This window comes from Apteryx mantelli, chromosome 1, assembly GCF_036417845.1.
Source record: "Apteryx mantelli isolate bAptMan1 chromosome 1, bAptMan1.hap1, whole genome shotgun sequence".
Lineage (NCBI taxonomy): Eukaryota > Metazoa > Chordata > Aves > Apterygiformes > Apterygidae > Apteryx > Apteryx mantelli.
Genome location: NC_089978.1, coordinates 214,596,988 through 214,614,253, shown reverse-complemented (window position 1 = coordinate 214,614,253; position 17,266 = coordinate 214,596,988). Strand labels below are relative to the sequence as shown.

The window sequence follows — 17,266 nt, the reverse complement described above, 5'->3', positions numbered from 1 at the left end:
GCATTTCAATTGCATTATGAAAGATTTGTTTCTGAGCAGTCGAAGAGGGGGAAAGTAGTACGTTTTTCTTCCCACCTAATCAGTCTGAAGTTTCCCTGTGTCAGCTTCAATCTGTATTAAATTGCTCATGCCATCAACTGGAGAAATTAGGTTTAGGGTATAAAACAGAAGATAATACAGAAAATTATTATTCTGATAATTATTACTACAGCTATAGTGAGAGCCCTGCAGGTCCCTTCCCACCAGCCCTTTGTACAGGCCACCTATTCCACCAGCACCTTGGGGGCTCAGCTAGAATTAGGACTCCACCGCTCCAAGCAATCACCAGAGCCTGTACAAACAGCTGGCAAGCGCAATGGAGAGGGAGGGATCATTATCTCTGTTTAGAAAGCATAGAAAGATTAAGAGCCAGATCTACTAAGGTATTTGGGTGCCTAATCATTATTGAGGTGCAAAATTCTATAAAAAAAAAAATTAATGGGTGTTTAGAGGTGGCATTCAAATCACCCAGCTTCAGAGTCCTACCATGTAGATGACATTCCCTCCGAGTTATGCGTGCAGGTTCCCTTATAGTCAAAGGAAAGGAACTGTACTCCAGAGGGTTGATTTCTCTGCACTGATATAAATGAAATCTAGATGGTTAGCTCAAAGGTATCCATCTGAGGTTCAGCAGAATGAACCCCTAGGTACCCAATCAAAGAGTAATAGAAATAGTCCCTATGAAAATTCAGAGATGCAATGGAGGCAGCAAGTCGCAGTGTGAGGGAGTGAACGAAGCCTTTAACGAGGTCTAAAGCAATTCAAAAAATGGGCCATGAAAGATGAGCACAGGAGTGGAAATCAGGAAATCTGTGCTCTGTTACCATCGCTAAATAAGTCCTCTGGGCCACAGCTTCCATCGTCTCCGAAGAGAGGCATCATTAATATTTACAAAAGCACTGCAAAATTTTGCCCTGTCAGATGAAAGATTGCAAGTTTTATGCACATAGTTGAAAGTGCAGGTGGCAGGGGAAAGATACCTTGTGTTTCCACTTCTCCAGATCTCATCCACTTTGAGCTTTCTTCCCATTGGTATGTGCTGAGAATCAAACTCGCCCTCCCATTCTTCACCCCACAGATATTAGTACTGTTCCTATAGAAACTGCACTACTGAAGTCATTTCCTATCCAGCCACCTTATTCAGTTCATTACTGCAGTGCAAATGATAACCCCAAGTCTAATCAAGCCATTTTAAATTATGAATGACAATTTATGGCCCCTGTAACAGTGGCCAAGGTACTTCTTTCCACAAAGCTATGGCGTGACACAACCAACTTGCATATGGCCATGGGAGCACAAACAAAGCCCCCAGCGTGAGGACCCCTGTGCAGCAGACCCGCGCTGGCAAAAGCCACATGACACAATGTATTAGATCAGTGCAATCCAAAAAAGCATACAAAAGGGAGATCATCTTTTTTGCTGGACTTGCTACAAAAGCAGATCAAACGTCCTCCACTCTGTTTTCTTTCTGGAGCTGAAGTGAAATATCAAAGGATAATTCAAAACACATTTGGACACGCTTGAGGTAGGAGAGCACAGGGCAATATCTCCAACAGGCCATAGAAACCTATCCCTTATTAACTCCCTATTCTTTCTTACCTCCCCCACATCTGACAGCTCCTGGAGCAGGTCCAGCATCGTTGCATCAGCAGTACTGCCAGGATCCATTCCACATGCTGAGCCATTTCTGAAGGAAAAAGCATTTCCTGACATCTGTTCTGAATTCACTGCTCCTCTCCTCCTCCCCCACTTCATTTCACCCTAGCACTTCTCTGCCTCCCCTTCCATCAACACCTGTCCCTGGCTGACCAGGGCTCATCATTAAGAGCTAAGCATTTTCAGAGAGAATTCATCACCCACGCCTCTTCCTGCCCTGTTCCCCCCGTTGCTCGTTTCCTCAGTCTGCTATTAACACAGGATTTTGCTCTTGGTTCAATTTTGTAAGGCATGGAACAATCTGACCCTAATCCAACAAACCATTTGAGCATGTACTTGCTTTTACATATCCAGGTTTCCCTACTAGTACCACAGGCCTGCTAAACTAAAAGCACCTTTGTAGGACTGAACCCAGGACCAGGCTCATTACTATTTTCTCACTGCCTTTTTTGAATGGAGTTGTTGTAGTGCTGGTGATTCCAAGGGTGAATTTTGCCTGGTGCATTTTAATAAAGTTAGCAGAACGGGGAATGATTTCCACAATTATTTAATCCCATCATATGTTTTCCTCACACTGCCTTACCTTGCATCAGCTGAACAGCTACACAGTCCATTTAAAAATTTTCTGTGACAAAAATATTCAAGTGATAATAGAAAGTTTTTTCTGCCTCTCTAAAAATGATTTGCCAATAATTTTGCACATACAAACACAGGTGAAGTTTTAAGGAATAAAGAGTCATTGTGATCTTGATACTTCCCCCTGCACTGCAGAATTTTAAACAACCTGGATAACTCACTGCAGTCCCCAAGGTTTTGTTTTCAGCAGGACATGACAGACACCACTGCATATTCCAAGCATGTAGTAGATTTTATTAAGCATAACTTTGGTTCTAAGTACTCCAACCCTCATTTTTGTAATACCTTTAGTTAAAAACAATTATACAAGAGCAAATACAAAAAATATTAAATTATGAAAACAAATCCATTAAGGCTCCCTTTTTATATTTATATATATTTATATATGTACACTCAAACAAGTGCAGATATTAACAGAAGGTTAAAGTCACAAAGATTCTAAAAATTTACTACTATACTATCAAAAGCAAGAGAGTTTTAAAAAAGTACTGCCTTATTAAGAGGCAAAAGTGGTAAAAGTGAGCCATTTTTAAATCAGGAAGATTTCTCGTTGAAGTATTTGCAGGATTGCTTCAAAATTCATATAGCTAAAGAACAGACCAACAATTGCTTGCTTTCGCTGGCAAGCAGTTTCTTACTCGAGTAGCCGCACAGGACACTTGCGGTGTGACTAGCTGACCACCCATTTGAGGGTTGCACATTCTAGCCCAATCCTGATTTTAAAGACAAGCTTTTGCCTGTCAAATCAACACAAAGGTGATGTGGATTCCTAGACTAAAAGATCAGCAGAAAAGGTGCTCTAACAAACACGATGTCCTATTTGTATAGAGAATTGCAACTGAAAACAAGAATCTACTTCACACTGTATGTACAAGGGTGTTTTCTGGCTTCCTATGTTTCAAAAAGAGAAAGTCTACCCTGAATCACAAGCCAATATGAAGAGAAAGCAGAAAGCATTCATCATTAAAGGGCCCAATCCAACACTCACAGAAGTCGAAGAGCAGTCCCCCCCGGCATGGACTCCGGTGCCATCTGGATTACACCCAACTTGATTCATCTCACTGTGTATGCACAGGAGGATTGCCATGTTCACTGAGGGGAAACGGCTAAGAAGAAATGGTCTTAACAAGCCAAAAGAGGATTTCTCCCCAGTTTCCAAAGATTTCCACACTGAACGGAAGGCAATTGCAGAGTGGAAACCAACAGATATTAAGAAGTTTGGTAGGCAGGGAATGGCTAAGATAAAACAATAGTGGTATGGAAATCTAGCATACAGTGCTGCCTCAACAATCAACAACATGAAACAAATTCAAATCAGTGCAAGTGTTTGAACAATGTGCTGCCAGAAATGAAGATCCTCTCCTTCCAGAGGAAGGAAGGGAGGGAGGGAAGAGATCTGCAGCAGTTAAGGTGTTCCTTTGTTGAGAAAACACATAGAAGAGTCTTATGTTTGGCCTTTGTCTTTCGTATGTCCACAATCTGAACAGTCTGGTAAACCGTCTTCACATTTAATCTTCTAGACGTGAGTCACACTGCAAATCTAAGTCAATGGCAATACACTTATCACAATTTAATTTACTCTTAATCTGATTGTGTCCTCACAAGAAAACCTTGGATCTTGACAAATGGAAGGCTGTATCTAGGAGACATTACTAATTGGGAGCATTGTTCCAAGCGCTAAGCTGAAATTGTATTTAAAATGTCCAATATTTACCAGAAAGGCAAAAGAAACTAAAAAACAAACAAATCAACCCTCCCCCATCACCTTTACAACACAAACACACCACTGTTGACATTAATAAAAAGTGTTCTCAAGCAGTTACGTTCAATGCAATTACAAAGTAGAAATTATTTTGTTTAACATCCTAAGGCAAAGACTATGAGCAGATCCTCAGCTGGTATGGATGAACACAGCTTCGGTGAGAGCTAGGAATGTGCCACTCAAGGAAGATGAGGATTTCTCCCCAGCTTCTCAGGATAAGTTATCTGCACCCACTCGCACCAATTAAGAATCCAATTCTATAGTCCTACATGAATAATCTGTTCCCCCCTCCTCATCCCAGGCTTTCCCGGGTAACTAGTAGTCATAAGCATGAAGGATCAGATCTGCCATCCCTATGCAAGATGAGTAGTATTTTATTCAAAGGCAAGTCACAAAGGCAACTTGTAGAAAGGCAGAAGGTGACAGAATTGGACCCGAAGACTCAGTGATAACACACTTCCCTTCTTTCTTGAGGCATAAGGAAGGATGAGATAAAATGAATTTCATTTTATGCCTCACTTTAGGAAAAAAAAATCCCTTTCAGTAGATTCCAATGATCAGTTTGGCCTGGTTTAAATGCTGCTCTGTTGCAGGAACTGCAACAAGTTCCTGCAAGAGCTTAGTAGGACCCGATGACAGAATCAGATTTCTGTTCAAACCCGGTAAATAAATTTAAACACTACCAAGTTATGTGTTAACACTGTATTCAGATCAGCATGTCCTTGGAGGAGAAAGGCCACAACAGCAAAGTAAGTAGGATTTCAAAACAAAAACCAGAAGATGGATCATTTTGCATTGAGAAATGACAGAGCTAAATTCACAGGTAGCACTGCCCAGGCCTGTACACAATATTGTAAGGGAAAAGTTTAAAGACAGAGAGAAATCAGCTTGTGGATTTTCCACAGTGGGAGGATCATCAGATTTCTGCTCTTTCATAGCTCGAATTCTACACTGTCAACAGGGAGAACTGGGCTTTAATATTGCTTAGCTGTTTGAATTTTAAGCATTCTCATCTCCCCCACACCTATCTATCCCAGTGCGGATGGGCAGCGATGATCAACATACCTCACTTCCTCCCAGATTTTATCCAAATTTGAATTAAATGTGAATTATTGTGGGCTATACACAAGCTGCAGGGCACAGCAAAGGATTTTTGTTTTGTTTTAAAGCAAAATATAATCTGGGTATCTCCATTAAACTAGGATCACAAGAGATAAAGCAGTGCAACGCTGAAGAAGTTTCTCTAGTATCCCTGGTTAAAATCTCCGAGTAAGCACTTCAGACTGGTCCACGACACCGAACTGACAAAGGGACTCCTTATCCACTGGTCTCAGGACTGCGTTTGGCAAGTCAATCTGTTTATGTTACAGTCTTTTTAATCCATACGTCCCAGGAATTTAAAAAAATCTCTTCTTCAGCAAGTGTCACCTGGATTCTGTTATTCTCCCTCTTGAGGGGCAAATCTGAGACAACCTACAGAAGCCTCTCTGCAACCACCACTGGAACGCTGGAAGTCTAAGCAGGAGCTGGCTCTAGGAGTCTGGTGCATCTGTTGCTTCCTGGACCGTCCTCCTCAAGTTGCCTTTGACTTTGACAAATTCAGGTGCGTTTTCCTGCTCTTCTTGCATCTTCTGTTGCTCAAGTTCCAGCTTAAAATGGATTCACATAAAAAAAAAAAAAATTGTATATAAAATAGATCATCGAAATACAAGACAAAAAAGAGATTTCATTTTAGACAGAGACATTTGACCTCAATAACTGGCTGTGCAAAACATATTTTAAATTGCTTCCTTTCTTCCCATCACTGAAAAGATAAAGTTGTAATTCTTTGGGAGTATCTGTTCTCATAAACTATCAATCTTTTCAAATCCTTGGCTCTAGCTCATTCCACCAGGACTGCAAACACCTTTGCCAGATGGACAAAAACCCTGCTGGTTCAGTAAGAGAATAAGGTGAAGCATTTTTGAAGAAATTCGTAGACATCCTCATTAAAGAGATAACAACAATAACTCCCTTCTCTGGCTATCAGGGCAGGACAAGAAAAATCTGTCTCATGGGAGAACACATGAACAGTTATTACTGAGCACACTTACTGAATTTATTTCTGAGTGTCTAGGTATGGATTTAGGTATCTAACTTAAGCATCTTCTGGTATATCTGCTTTGTCTATCACAAAGATCAATACAAATAAGAAACCTCCTGGCCGCACTGGTTGTTCAGCTCCGAGTCCATTCGCTGACATTTTTGACCCAGTTGGAGCTCCTGCCCATGCAGACACTTAAAGTTAACTAAGCGAGACACTATGTTCTGCGGGGCAGGGCTATACGGTGCCAGCACAGAACATCGCTCACATTGCACAGAGTAAGGACGGCTTAGCAATCCTCGGTGAAGGCAAATAAGTCAGTAGAAAGGAAGAAACAACTCTTTAAAAAACTAAGAGTGAAAAGTAATCCTGAAAGGAGCTTTTCCTATGAACACACCAAGGTCTCCCTGATTAATGGACAGAGTGTACTGCTCATATAAAAAATTTCTCCTTTGGCTCATCGACAAGGCACATGCCTTGTTACAGTAAATCATGGCAACGTTCTTCCATGAGTCACGTTGTCAATTAATGTCACTCCTACGATGCTTTCAAAGTCACAACATTGCTTGCAACGGGCAAGCTTTTCCTCTTCTAAGAGGATTGTCTATTCTACATATGTCCTTGGATGGCTCGAGGTAAAGTGGGGCATCTTCCTACAGTTGAAATGATTTGAAGTCGGCCTCACCTTTTTAAAAGCAGAGGAGGATACTCTTGAAATTACAATAGCTTTCTCCCCCCAAAAAATATTTCTACACCTAATTAAAAAAAACTATAATTAAAAAACCCAAACCCTAAAAAATGATTGGTCTATAAATCATTTTTAATAGGATAATTATTTGGCTTAACTGATTTCTGTTAAGAGAAACAGTAGATACTGTTTTAAAGCATTCTTTTATTTAAATATAAATGCAATGCTTCTGCAGAGTGACTTCCTTGATGAGGCTTTTTCACTGTGGATATCTTTCCTCGTGTGTACACAAAGTGCCTTAAGAGGCTCAGAGACCTTTGGCTGGCCCTATACATAGCAATAAGTGTCACTGTAATGGACTGCAGCTCCACATCATCTCTGTGCTTATGGTCTCAGGATTTTTTTTTTTCCATTTGAAAAAGTCTGCCAATAGACTCATACAGTTTATAAGGCTACAAAAAGTCTGTTTAAAGTCACCTAGTCTCTGACATAATCCAGGGCAAAGAATCAATTGACTTTTTATTCATTAAGCATATAGTTCTGATGCACAGCAGTGTAACATCCATTTTCAGTGGAACAACTCTTAATTTAAAGGCTACAAAGCATGAATAATTCACCACAGTTTCAATGGTCAGATATGGTCAGCACTCCACACATGTTCCTGTTGTCCAGAGCAGGATTCATCTGACCAAAGGCAGACATCTATATGCAGTTCCTACATTATCAGAAAGAAATGGGTAATCACTCAATGTGATTTGACTCATTCTAAAAGAGATGTCTGCATTCGATCAGACCAATTGTGCTATAGAACAAGTTGCTGCTTCTTTCCTGTCTACAAAGGGAGCCTGAGGTGACTAGCTCAGACGCAGACATATCAAGTTAGTGTTATTTCCCATCTCACCTGCTCCAGTTTCTGCTGCCGTTTCAGTAGCTCTATTTCCAGGTCTGACTTCTTCTTTTGTGCTTCCTCTTCTTTTTGTTGTTTAATAACTTGATCTCGTTTTCTCTTCTCCATCACCTTTTGCAGCTCTGGTTTGTTCTGAGGTGCAAGACCCCTTCAGGTTCAAATGGGAGGAGGGGGGAGGAAATGGAGAAGAAAGAAATCACTTTTAATAAGCAGAAATTCATACAGAGTTGTAGGCAGGTTTTCTCAAATCAACTTATGCCTCTTTAGGTACACTAGTTAAAAGGGAAAAAAATATGCAGATATTTTAGTGGTCTCTAACCAAAATCCTAGGTTGGAATTTAAGCCCCATTATTCTGAAGGATATTTTCTTTCAACATGCATGCTAGTACTTCTCCTGGATAATTCACTGTTTTGTTCTCATCTTTAGTCTTCCCTCTGTTCTCTCCATTCCAGAGGAACAGATTTAAAAACTACCTCAAATGAAGATGCTGGCAGAGCTAGAAACAAAAATTTGGGAAAAACTGCATCCTTTGCTGGCCAATAATTTGGAGAAATTACATCCAGAAAAGTTCACATGGGCAGAACTTAAAAATGGTCTCCATTTGGATTTTATCACATTGCTCCTGGACATCAAGGATTCCGTCCTTCCTTCGAAATTTGAGAACTGTAGTTATGACTGGCCGTTAAGCTATTTCCATTGAGAATGGTGAGAACTGCCAGGCTAAACTCAAAATCACAAAAAAAGAGGCTGAGACAACAAAAATACAGAATACGGACCCCCCCCCACCCCCCGCAAGATTTTAGCCAGTACATCAATTGATTCTTTCAAGTCTGTTCAGTGCAAACCATTTTCTGAGCCAACTACTCTAAAATGAGAAAGTTTACTCTTTGGGAAGATAAATGACTATTTACACACACACACACACACACTTATTTTTGTGACTTCAGCTATTTCTTTCATCTCCGTTACGCTATGAACTTTTCAAAATTTGTTATACGATTCAGAGATACCCCCACTATTCAGATATTAGTGTCACTTAAGTCAGAGAAGAAAGATCTGAAATTCGCCTTTGTTACTGACCCTTTCCCTGTGAAGACGAGTACATGAAAACATTCAGCATTGTTTAACATCAGCCATTTTTAATTTCAACTTTAAGAAATTCAATAATATGAATTAACTTCCATGAAGCAGATTTTTACCCTTCCCTACTTAAGATTTCTGTGGTGGCCTAATTCTTCTATAATATGACTATCTGACAGCATGTCCAATAATATATTAAAAAGTCATTTTATCATGACATCTACAAATGATTCTATATATTATGCAATAGTCTATCCTTGTACATACACTGACAGCAAGATCAAATATTTAGCAACAACAAATGCTCTTCTGTATTTTTCATAATATATCTCATGGTCTGAATGCAACAAAAGTCACAAGATTTTGTTAATGTTTTATGTTTCATGCTACTTTAAGTACCATTTTAATGCATAAAAAATTAAGACAAGCAGAGAAAAGCTGGAGTGACCCTTTTTACCATTAATACTGGGTGAGTGAGAGCTGAGTCAATGGAAATTTCTATGCTAGTGAACACCGACCAAGATAGCAAGGAACCAGATGCAAGCTGCAAAGTAACATTGCTCATTCCTGGTTTCTCTGGTAAGGTTGCACATGTAACAAAGCAGAGGCACAAGAGTGGTTTAGATGTGCTGTAGCAAGACAGACAACTACCAGTTGCAGAAAATAAGAATAAATACAACCTCTCAGCATAATCACATGGGTTTGGTAGTCAGATCTGTGACAGAACAACTGTAACTTCAATCTCATTTTCACCAACCTATTTAAAAAGGAAAAGCAACAAACAGGCTTCTTTATCGCCTCTTGGTGGTTGTTCTAGTTAAATAAAAGATCCTAAAACTTAGGTATAAACTAAGCAAAGTGTGCATCAACACCAGTTAGCTGACAGCGTTAATGTCTGGAAGGAACAGGAGCAATGGCCTGAAGAGCTAAGGTTGACTCCTAGTAAGTAAAAATACATTAATATAAGTGATCAATGCCTAGAGTTACCATTACCTTCATCTTTGTTCAAAATGACTACCATTTCTGAAAGCAAATAACTATTAATTTAAGACAAAATGGACACTGCTTACATTAGGCACAGAGACTGTGATCGGATCAGCACTAACAACTTTAAGATCCAGAAACACTGTTCAGATTTGACTGGTCAAACAGCTCTTGGTACCTACACCAAGTCTTCACGATGAAGTAAAGCATGTGTTAAGCAACACTTCCATAAGAGCACTAAAATTCTTTCATGCATATGGCAATTTGCAGCAACAAAGCAGAACACCAGCCTAATATCTATATGATAGAAAAGCCTCTTATTAGAAGTAGTACTTTGGCACGAAGCACAGAGTCCCAGCTCTTTCCAAAATACCAGTTTCTCTGCTGGTGAAAACTCCCAAAATATTTCATTTCTGCATCAATAAATAAGGATCTAAAATTAACAGCTGCAGCTAATCAGCATCACAATAAAAGAAAGAGTGGGTATTGAGGACACCACGACTCTTTTATGTAATAGGATATTCTTCTAAAAGAAAAGAACTTCATACTATTTTGAAGCAGTTAATGCTTTTATAAACTTTGAAAGAGAAAAAGAAAAAAAGAAAAAAAGAAAAAAAAAGAAGTAGTCTTAATTTAGTGCAGCCTCTGCAAGCTTTAGAATAAGTTCCTAAGTCGGAAAACTTCAACTATCTTTATTTCAATGACTATAAACTTTGTGGTGCTAGAAACTAACTTTGAAGTTTAATCCCATTAATGAAAAATAGGAGAAACACCTAAATGACAGTTTCTTCCAATTCAGTTGGTATTCTGTAAAACATTTCGACTTCATCACTAGATGAATGCTGTATTGTGTGTGCAATGCATTTAGAATTAAGTATCTAAACCTAGCATTTCTGAGGATTTTGCTATTACATGGTAGAAAAGACCCTCTTCTCTCCTCAAAATAATACAATGTCAAAGGCAAAAAGGAGAAACTTCCAGAATATGACTCTTAATGCAAAATATACAAATCCAGTTATGCTGGAGAAGCCAAATCAATAGCTGCATCATCTCCTCTATCAAGGTCCTTGGTCTCAAAAAGCCTGAATGGCTGTTGATGATAACTTTATTATTATCAAGTGCACTCTGAAATATTGTTTTTCTCCTTTTGTTTTGTGGATCCCCACACCCTTGCCTATGAAAAGTCCATTTTGGGTGGCTTCAACTCAAAGAGCTGTGCTCTTTGTTCTGTAGACAGTCTGGAGAAGAAGATACTCAAGATACATCTGTTACTGTAGTGGTAAGTGAAACGTCACAACAGTAGACATGACATAGATAAATCAAGGAGGACAAAGAGATGGGCACAAAGGAGGTCCAAGCCACTCCCTGAGATAGCGGTGTCCACATTGTAATCCCCTTGCAGCATTCAACAAAGTCAATGGAAGAGATGCAAAAACAGTGATTAAATGCTTGTACCAGATGTCAGGAGGCAAGGAAATTATGAGTTCCAAGGCCCGTGTTAGGATGAAAATTACAGATCTTGTAACAGATTAATAAATAAGAGTCTTGAATAGCAAGTTCCAATTAATCTTTCCCAGAATGGGCAGGAAGACATCAAATCTTAACTTACTCCCGTTAGGATAGCCATGCACTCTTGATGCCAAGTTAACACAGGGTATCTCCACGAAATCACTAATTTAAATCGGAGTTTGTTTCTGTTTAATTGATAAGTCTCATGGGTTTGGTGGCTTTTTCTCCTTCATGCAGTTGCATGACTGTTTTCTTAATATGTTTTCTAAATGAGTCCTCCTTTGTTGAAGAGATTTAATAACACAACTTCAGCTACCTCTGGGCCAAGTCCCTGTCTCTCTGAAGCTGATGGAATCAAGCTCCAAATCTTTACATTTTCAAAAGCAGTAAACAAAGCAACAGCCGCACATCCCATCCCAGAATGAAGGAAGAAGCATTTGCATAACATACAAAGAAACATTTGTGCAGCAGCAGAGCCGGCATCAGACTACCAAACTGCATTTTAAGAAAGATCAAGTAAATAAAGAAGAATTTCATCTGAAATGAAATATATGATTTCTTTGATTTAAAAGTGGTCCCCTAAACTCAGTCTGCTGTGAATGGTAAAAACTTACAGATTTTATCCGTAAAACCTGTTTTATCTGTTACCAGATTCTGTTGGTAACAAGAAAATTTTGTCAAGTAGTTGATAAAGTTAAGAGCCCAAGACAAATTATACTGCCTTGTGATTCATACAGAAACATGATAGGAGAAAACTGAACCATTTTCTCCTAAAACCTACCCTTAATGCCTATTCACAAGAACAAAGTGAAAAGCCTTTTACAGCATGCTTTTGCAGAGCTTCACTGCAAGATCAACAACTGATTTTGTGTTCAACTTCCTCAATATATTCTTTGACTAGTAGCAGAACAGATGTGGAAGGCCTAAAGTTAGGTCAATACCCACAGATGAAACAGTGGGGCAGACTTCAGCTTTCTTACAACTATTATTACAGTATTTTGCAGATTATATTGATTTATTTATGTTTAGTCAGCCTTCTGCAAAGTATCCCACCTGCCGGTTGGTGTAGGGTCAACCACAGACTACACAGCACATAAACACAACAGCAGACAACAGCAGACAACATGGGCAAAGCTTTTAAAATGATGATCCAATATTAAAATGATAGCAAGGGTTGTCTGAAAACAAACATTTAAGTTCTGCAAAGAAGATAAAATTATCAAGGAAAAGAGGGTTAGACCAACTTAACTGAAACTCAAACATAAAAAAATAACAAGCTTAAGAATCACAAAGTTGTCCTGTCCGCAAGATCTGAATCAACAAAAAGTGTCTGCTGGGTTTTAGGTAAAATATCATTTTGCTGAACTTAGCACTCAAGGAGAGAGTTAAAAAAAGAGCTATGTTAAGACTTTTACCTTTTCTGGTTCATAAGCAGCTCTCTATGGAGATCTTGATGATTCCGGGATGACTTCACAGGATTAATTAATTTCTGAGGTCTAATTAACTCAGGATTGTTATCATCTATGTAGTCTGGTTCAGCCATAATCTTTCTTGGAATGGGATATGGATCTTTGGGTCCGGTGTCCTCACTCAAGTTATCTGTAAAACAGGGAAGAAAAATAACAGTATGGTAAGTACATACTGAAAGACCTTTTAAAGATGTATTTAGATAGATAAAGGCAGTAGAAATATATCACATTGATAAAATTTATGCTTTTCTAAATGAATCTTGTCTCCAGTAAGTACAAGCCCTCAGAGCAAACATCAGTAGCATCTTTTGAAATGGATGACAATTTTACAACATTATCATCTCCAGAAGTCTTCGTCCTGTTGACTTGGATACGGATTCTCCCCATTTTAAGAACAACTAAACACATACTTTAGGTTAAGCAAAGCCCCATTGATTTTATAAGTCTACTCGGATGAAGCATTTTTACATCAGAGATACTCAGATCCAAAAGACATTTTAAATAATTACTATATTGAATACTGATAATGTGTATCAAAACCATACAGATTCTCATTTTCTCCCATCAGTCTCATGCTAACTACAGGGAAAATACCTCATGTGGATAAGTCCTGAAGTGTATTATAACACCACCAAGCAAGAGCTTTCAAGGGAAAATTGCCATATCTTCAAATGTGGGGGTGGCAAGTGGAATTTCTGAGTGGAGAGGCGGGGGAAAAAGGCTGAGTGAGGTTGTTTCCTAAAGGCCATCCTTTGCCTAGTGAAAAAATCCACAGAACCCCACTGATGTGCAAAGCCAACAGAACCATCCAGGATTTATATCATTTGAAGTTCTGGTATTTTCCTATCCTACTGTAGAAAGCATATCTATATAACAAGTTTCAATACTTTTAATGAACAGCTGACAAGTAAACTATAGTTTTTCAAATAATTTATACATGACCATTAATACCTCCTTCCATTAAAGAGCTTTAGTCACAAAGAATTCAGCACCTGAAACAAAACACCTTCAGAGCAATTCTGTCTCCATTCACTGTCACAGAAACCTGCACGCAGAAACTGGCACGCTGCAATTATCGGTTTGATGACACAAACATTGGTCCTTCAACAGACAAAACCCTCCCAGCATGTGGGTTTTACAGAGATGAATCAATGTGACATGAAAGACAAATAAAAATGCAGACCTCCACTAGCCTGACAGAGCAGCTGAATACTGCATACCTTATGGCATGGAGCTATGAAAAGAAACGGAGAATTGCTGGGATTTGCCACATATTTTCCATTAAAAGTTGGACATGCACTTTAATTCGGATCCCAGTGTTACCACCCTTTCCTGCTTTGTTACTCAATGGGCTGTAAAACCTGTCTCCGTTTCGGTCTCCGTTTATTCACTAACCTATTTTGTTTTGTTTATGTTAGGAAGCTCGTATTGCTGTTCAGAAGGCCCAGTTTGAAGTCTGTTTGACCCAGCGGAAAGATGTCCGCTGTAATGCCTTCGCACGTTAATATAGGATAACTCCACTTGGGCTGCATGTGTAGTTACAGAAGTAGCAGTGAAACAATAGGGCTAAATTTTCCACGGATGCAGGGAAATCACTCTGGATTTGAGTATGTCTAATGGATCAGACCTAGCCCTTCCAGCTTCTTCATCTGAGTAGATAACATGAATTGTATTTTATTGGTGCTCCGCGCCTCACACATCAAGATTTTATGGAGCAAATCCTATGAGGAACAGCTTACTAGTGTGAGCCACTCCCAGGGTGGCCTTCACATCTAGTTTTTCCAGGACGGATGTGTATATAGAGGTTCTGAACTCTGGGGGGATGCTAGCTCCCACAAGAACCCCTGAAACTAATACAAAATTTGCTGTCAGTGGTGACAACAGTTCAGAACTGGGCAAGCATACTGCTGTACATGACCTAAATCGCTTACTGACATTGATTGTACAATAAAAATACTACTACTACCCCCTTGGCGTCCTCCTTACTTCAGTCAAGCAACCAGCTATCGCCACATCCACCAAATATAGAGGAACATTGGAAAAATCAAGTTGGGAGGGACTCGGAAGGTTTCTAGTCCAATCTCCTCCTCAAAGCAGGGTCAGTTTTGATGTCAGACCAAATTTCTCAGGGCTTTACCCAGTCAAGTTTCGAAATCCGCTAAGGACAGAGAGTGTACAACCTGTCCGGGCAACCCGTTCCACTGCTTGACTATCTTCAAGGTGAAAAAGTTTTTCGTATACTCAGTATGAACCTCTTTTCTTCCAGGTTATGCCCACTGCTTCTTATTCTCCCACCATGCAGCACTGCAGAGCCTGGCTCCATCGTGATGAGCTCCTCACCGGTACGAGGAAGCTGCTGTTGGGCCTCCTGGAAGCCATCTCTTCTTCAGGCTGAACAAGCCTTTGTGGTCCTCCACTGAACTGATCTCTCAAATCCTTTGCTGTTCAACTGCATGCCATATATAAAGTAAGTGGAGGGCGCATATATTACATTTGTTTTCCGTATTGCTCTATCAGTTCTAGATTATTGATTATGGCTGTGAGTCTTTTAGAAAGCGTTTATGATCTATGATTCTCCACTAAAGTAAATCAGAAAAGAGCCTCCTGCCTCTTTAAGACAAACCTCCTATTTGCTTAGGCAAGATGAAAAATGCTGAAATACCTACAACTAATCTGTCACAAACAACGTACTATTTTTTTTTTTAAACACAAGCCCCTGAAAAACAATTTAATTCAATCATTTCTCAAAGCTTGATGTAATATTTTGCAGCATGTAAATTTGTTTCTGGCAAACACTTAAAATGAAATCTTCTTTCGTCTGTCCCATCTCTATTTTTAAAAACGTATTCAAATCTTTGAGGTCAGGAATTGCGGTTTCCTAATGTAACATGAACTATTACTAGCAGCAAACTTGAATGAATAGAATTCCCTCAGGAACTGAGGAGTCTTTCCACGTGTGATTAAGCTGTAAGTGATTTCAACTAGGATTTCCAAAAACGGAGCCAAAGAAATAGGGCACCCAGTTCCCCCATTCAAAGAATCCCTGTACACCCTTTGCAAATCTTAGCCTGGCTGGAGGTCACCGGTCCAGTTCTGCAGAGTCTCTGTGTAACGTTACACACAAACAACACAGCTAACAAGTGTAGCGTGGTTTCTCACACTTACATCAGAGCACTTCACCAAAACACTGGTGACTTTCAGAAAGAAGGAAACTGAGGCACGGACAAAAGAAGGGGTTCACCATGCAACAGCCGGCAGGAACCGAGCTGGAAATGTAATCCCCGGGTTTCGGAAATTCAGACTACACTCATCAGCAAATCAGTGAAATTAGATGGCAGAATCCCTTAAAGTCCTGAAACAAAGCTTAATCAAGGTTCAAATAATAAAAATTTTAAAATGAGAATTCTGTGAGTCTCTAGGGCTCATCACTACAAAAGTCACAGCCCACCAAGCTGCTTTCAGACCATCACTGGATATAACAGTGCGACATGAACTGCTTCTCCATTGCTATTAGCTTCACTAGAAAGGTCTCTTCCGACCAGCAATTCTGCTTCACTGAATCTAGATGAAGCATTCAAATTTCTCTGTACCTCGATCTAAACAATCATTTAACATGAATATGATGCCTTAATAGCATCTGAGAGGCTCCTTTAAATCGGCTACTGTTACATGACCAGCTGAGAACACACAATCCATTTCTGCGTCCTGCTGTTACCTTACTCCAAAACAAAGACGAGACAGATTTGGGGGATGTTTTAGCTGATTTTTTTTTTAAGTTTTATATGCCCACTAATCTGGCAGGTGCTTCCTCAGTGCATTTTTTTGTATCAGCTGCTGCTGCACAAGCAACACAAAAGTATTTATCTACCGTATCTTGTCCTGCCTGAACAACTCTCCCATAAACTTTGCCCGTGACTCCTTATATACACAAGGATTTTTAATCGGGAGAGAATAGATTGGTGAGCCTGCGTGGAAGAGGGATTTCTGACTCTTCAAACAGAACTGCAAAGCTATTTCAATATCGCACTAGACAAAGAAAATCTCTCCGTAGCAAAACCACTTGATTATCAAGCGCTCCCCCAGACAGAGGTTTCACATTTCCGCATATTTCTGTTCCTCACAAAGATGCTTTTAGAACAATCGAGAAGTGTCACATTGACACCTCAGTCTTGGAAAGCCGACACCAAGAGGTCACATACGTGCCTTCCAAGGAAAATAAATGAGCGAATTGCAAGTAAATTCAGTGAGATCAGTCGAGACCTTTTGAACTAATAATGAATACATACAACTGCACGCTGCTTCCATACCCCGACACAAGTTGCATTTGGGGAAACGCCTCCAACAAACACATTTCCTTCTAATGCTCTTCTTTTTTTAATACTGTTTATAGAGGGGTTTTCAGCAACGTCCCTCAATGGTAGTAACACTGGAAAGACTCATGCAAAGAGAGCT

The 17,266-nt window shown here is 39.6% G+C and overlaps 1 protein-coding gene across 2 annotated transcripts in view; it reads right to left on the bottom strand.

Moving 5' to 3' along the window:
- Positions 1–2,544: 2,544 nt before the first annotated feature.
- Positions 2,545–17,266, bottom strand: part of FAM107B (family with sequence similarity 107 member B) — a 62,704-nt gene continuing 47,982 nt past the window's right edge. For both annotated transcript variants that reach the window (XM_067316992.1, XM_067316984.1), the window contains 3 exons: positions 12,761–12,944; positions 7,766–7,919; positions 2,545–5,742 (listed from right to left, as the gene is read on the bottom strand). In XM_067316992.1, coding sequence (XP_067173093.1) covers positions 5,626–5,742; positions 7,766–7,919; positions 12,761–12,888 — 399 coding nt within the window. In that variant the 5' untranslated portion in view covers positions 12,889–12,944 and the 3' untranslated portion in view covers positions 2,545–5,625. The remainder of the gene's footprint in view (positions 5,743–7,765; positions 7,920–12,760; positions 12,945–17,266) is intronic.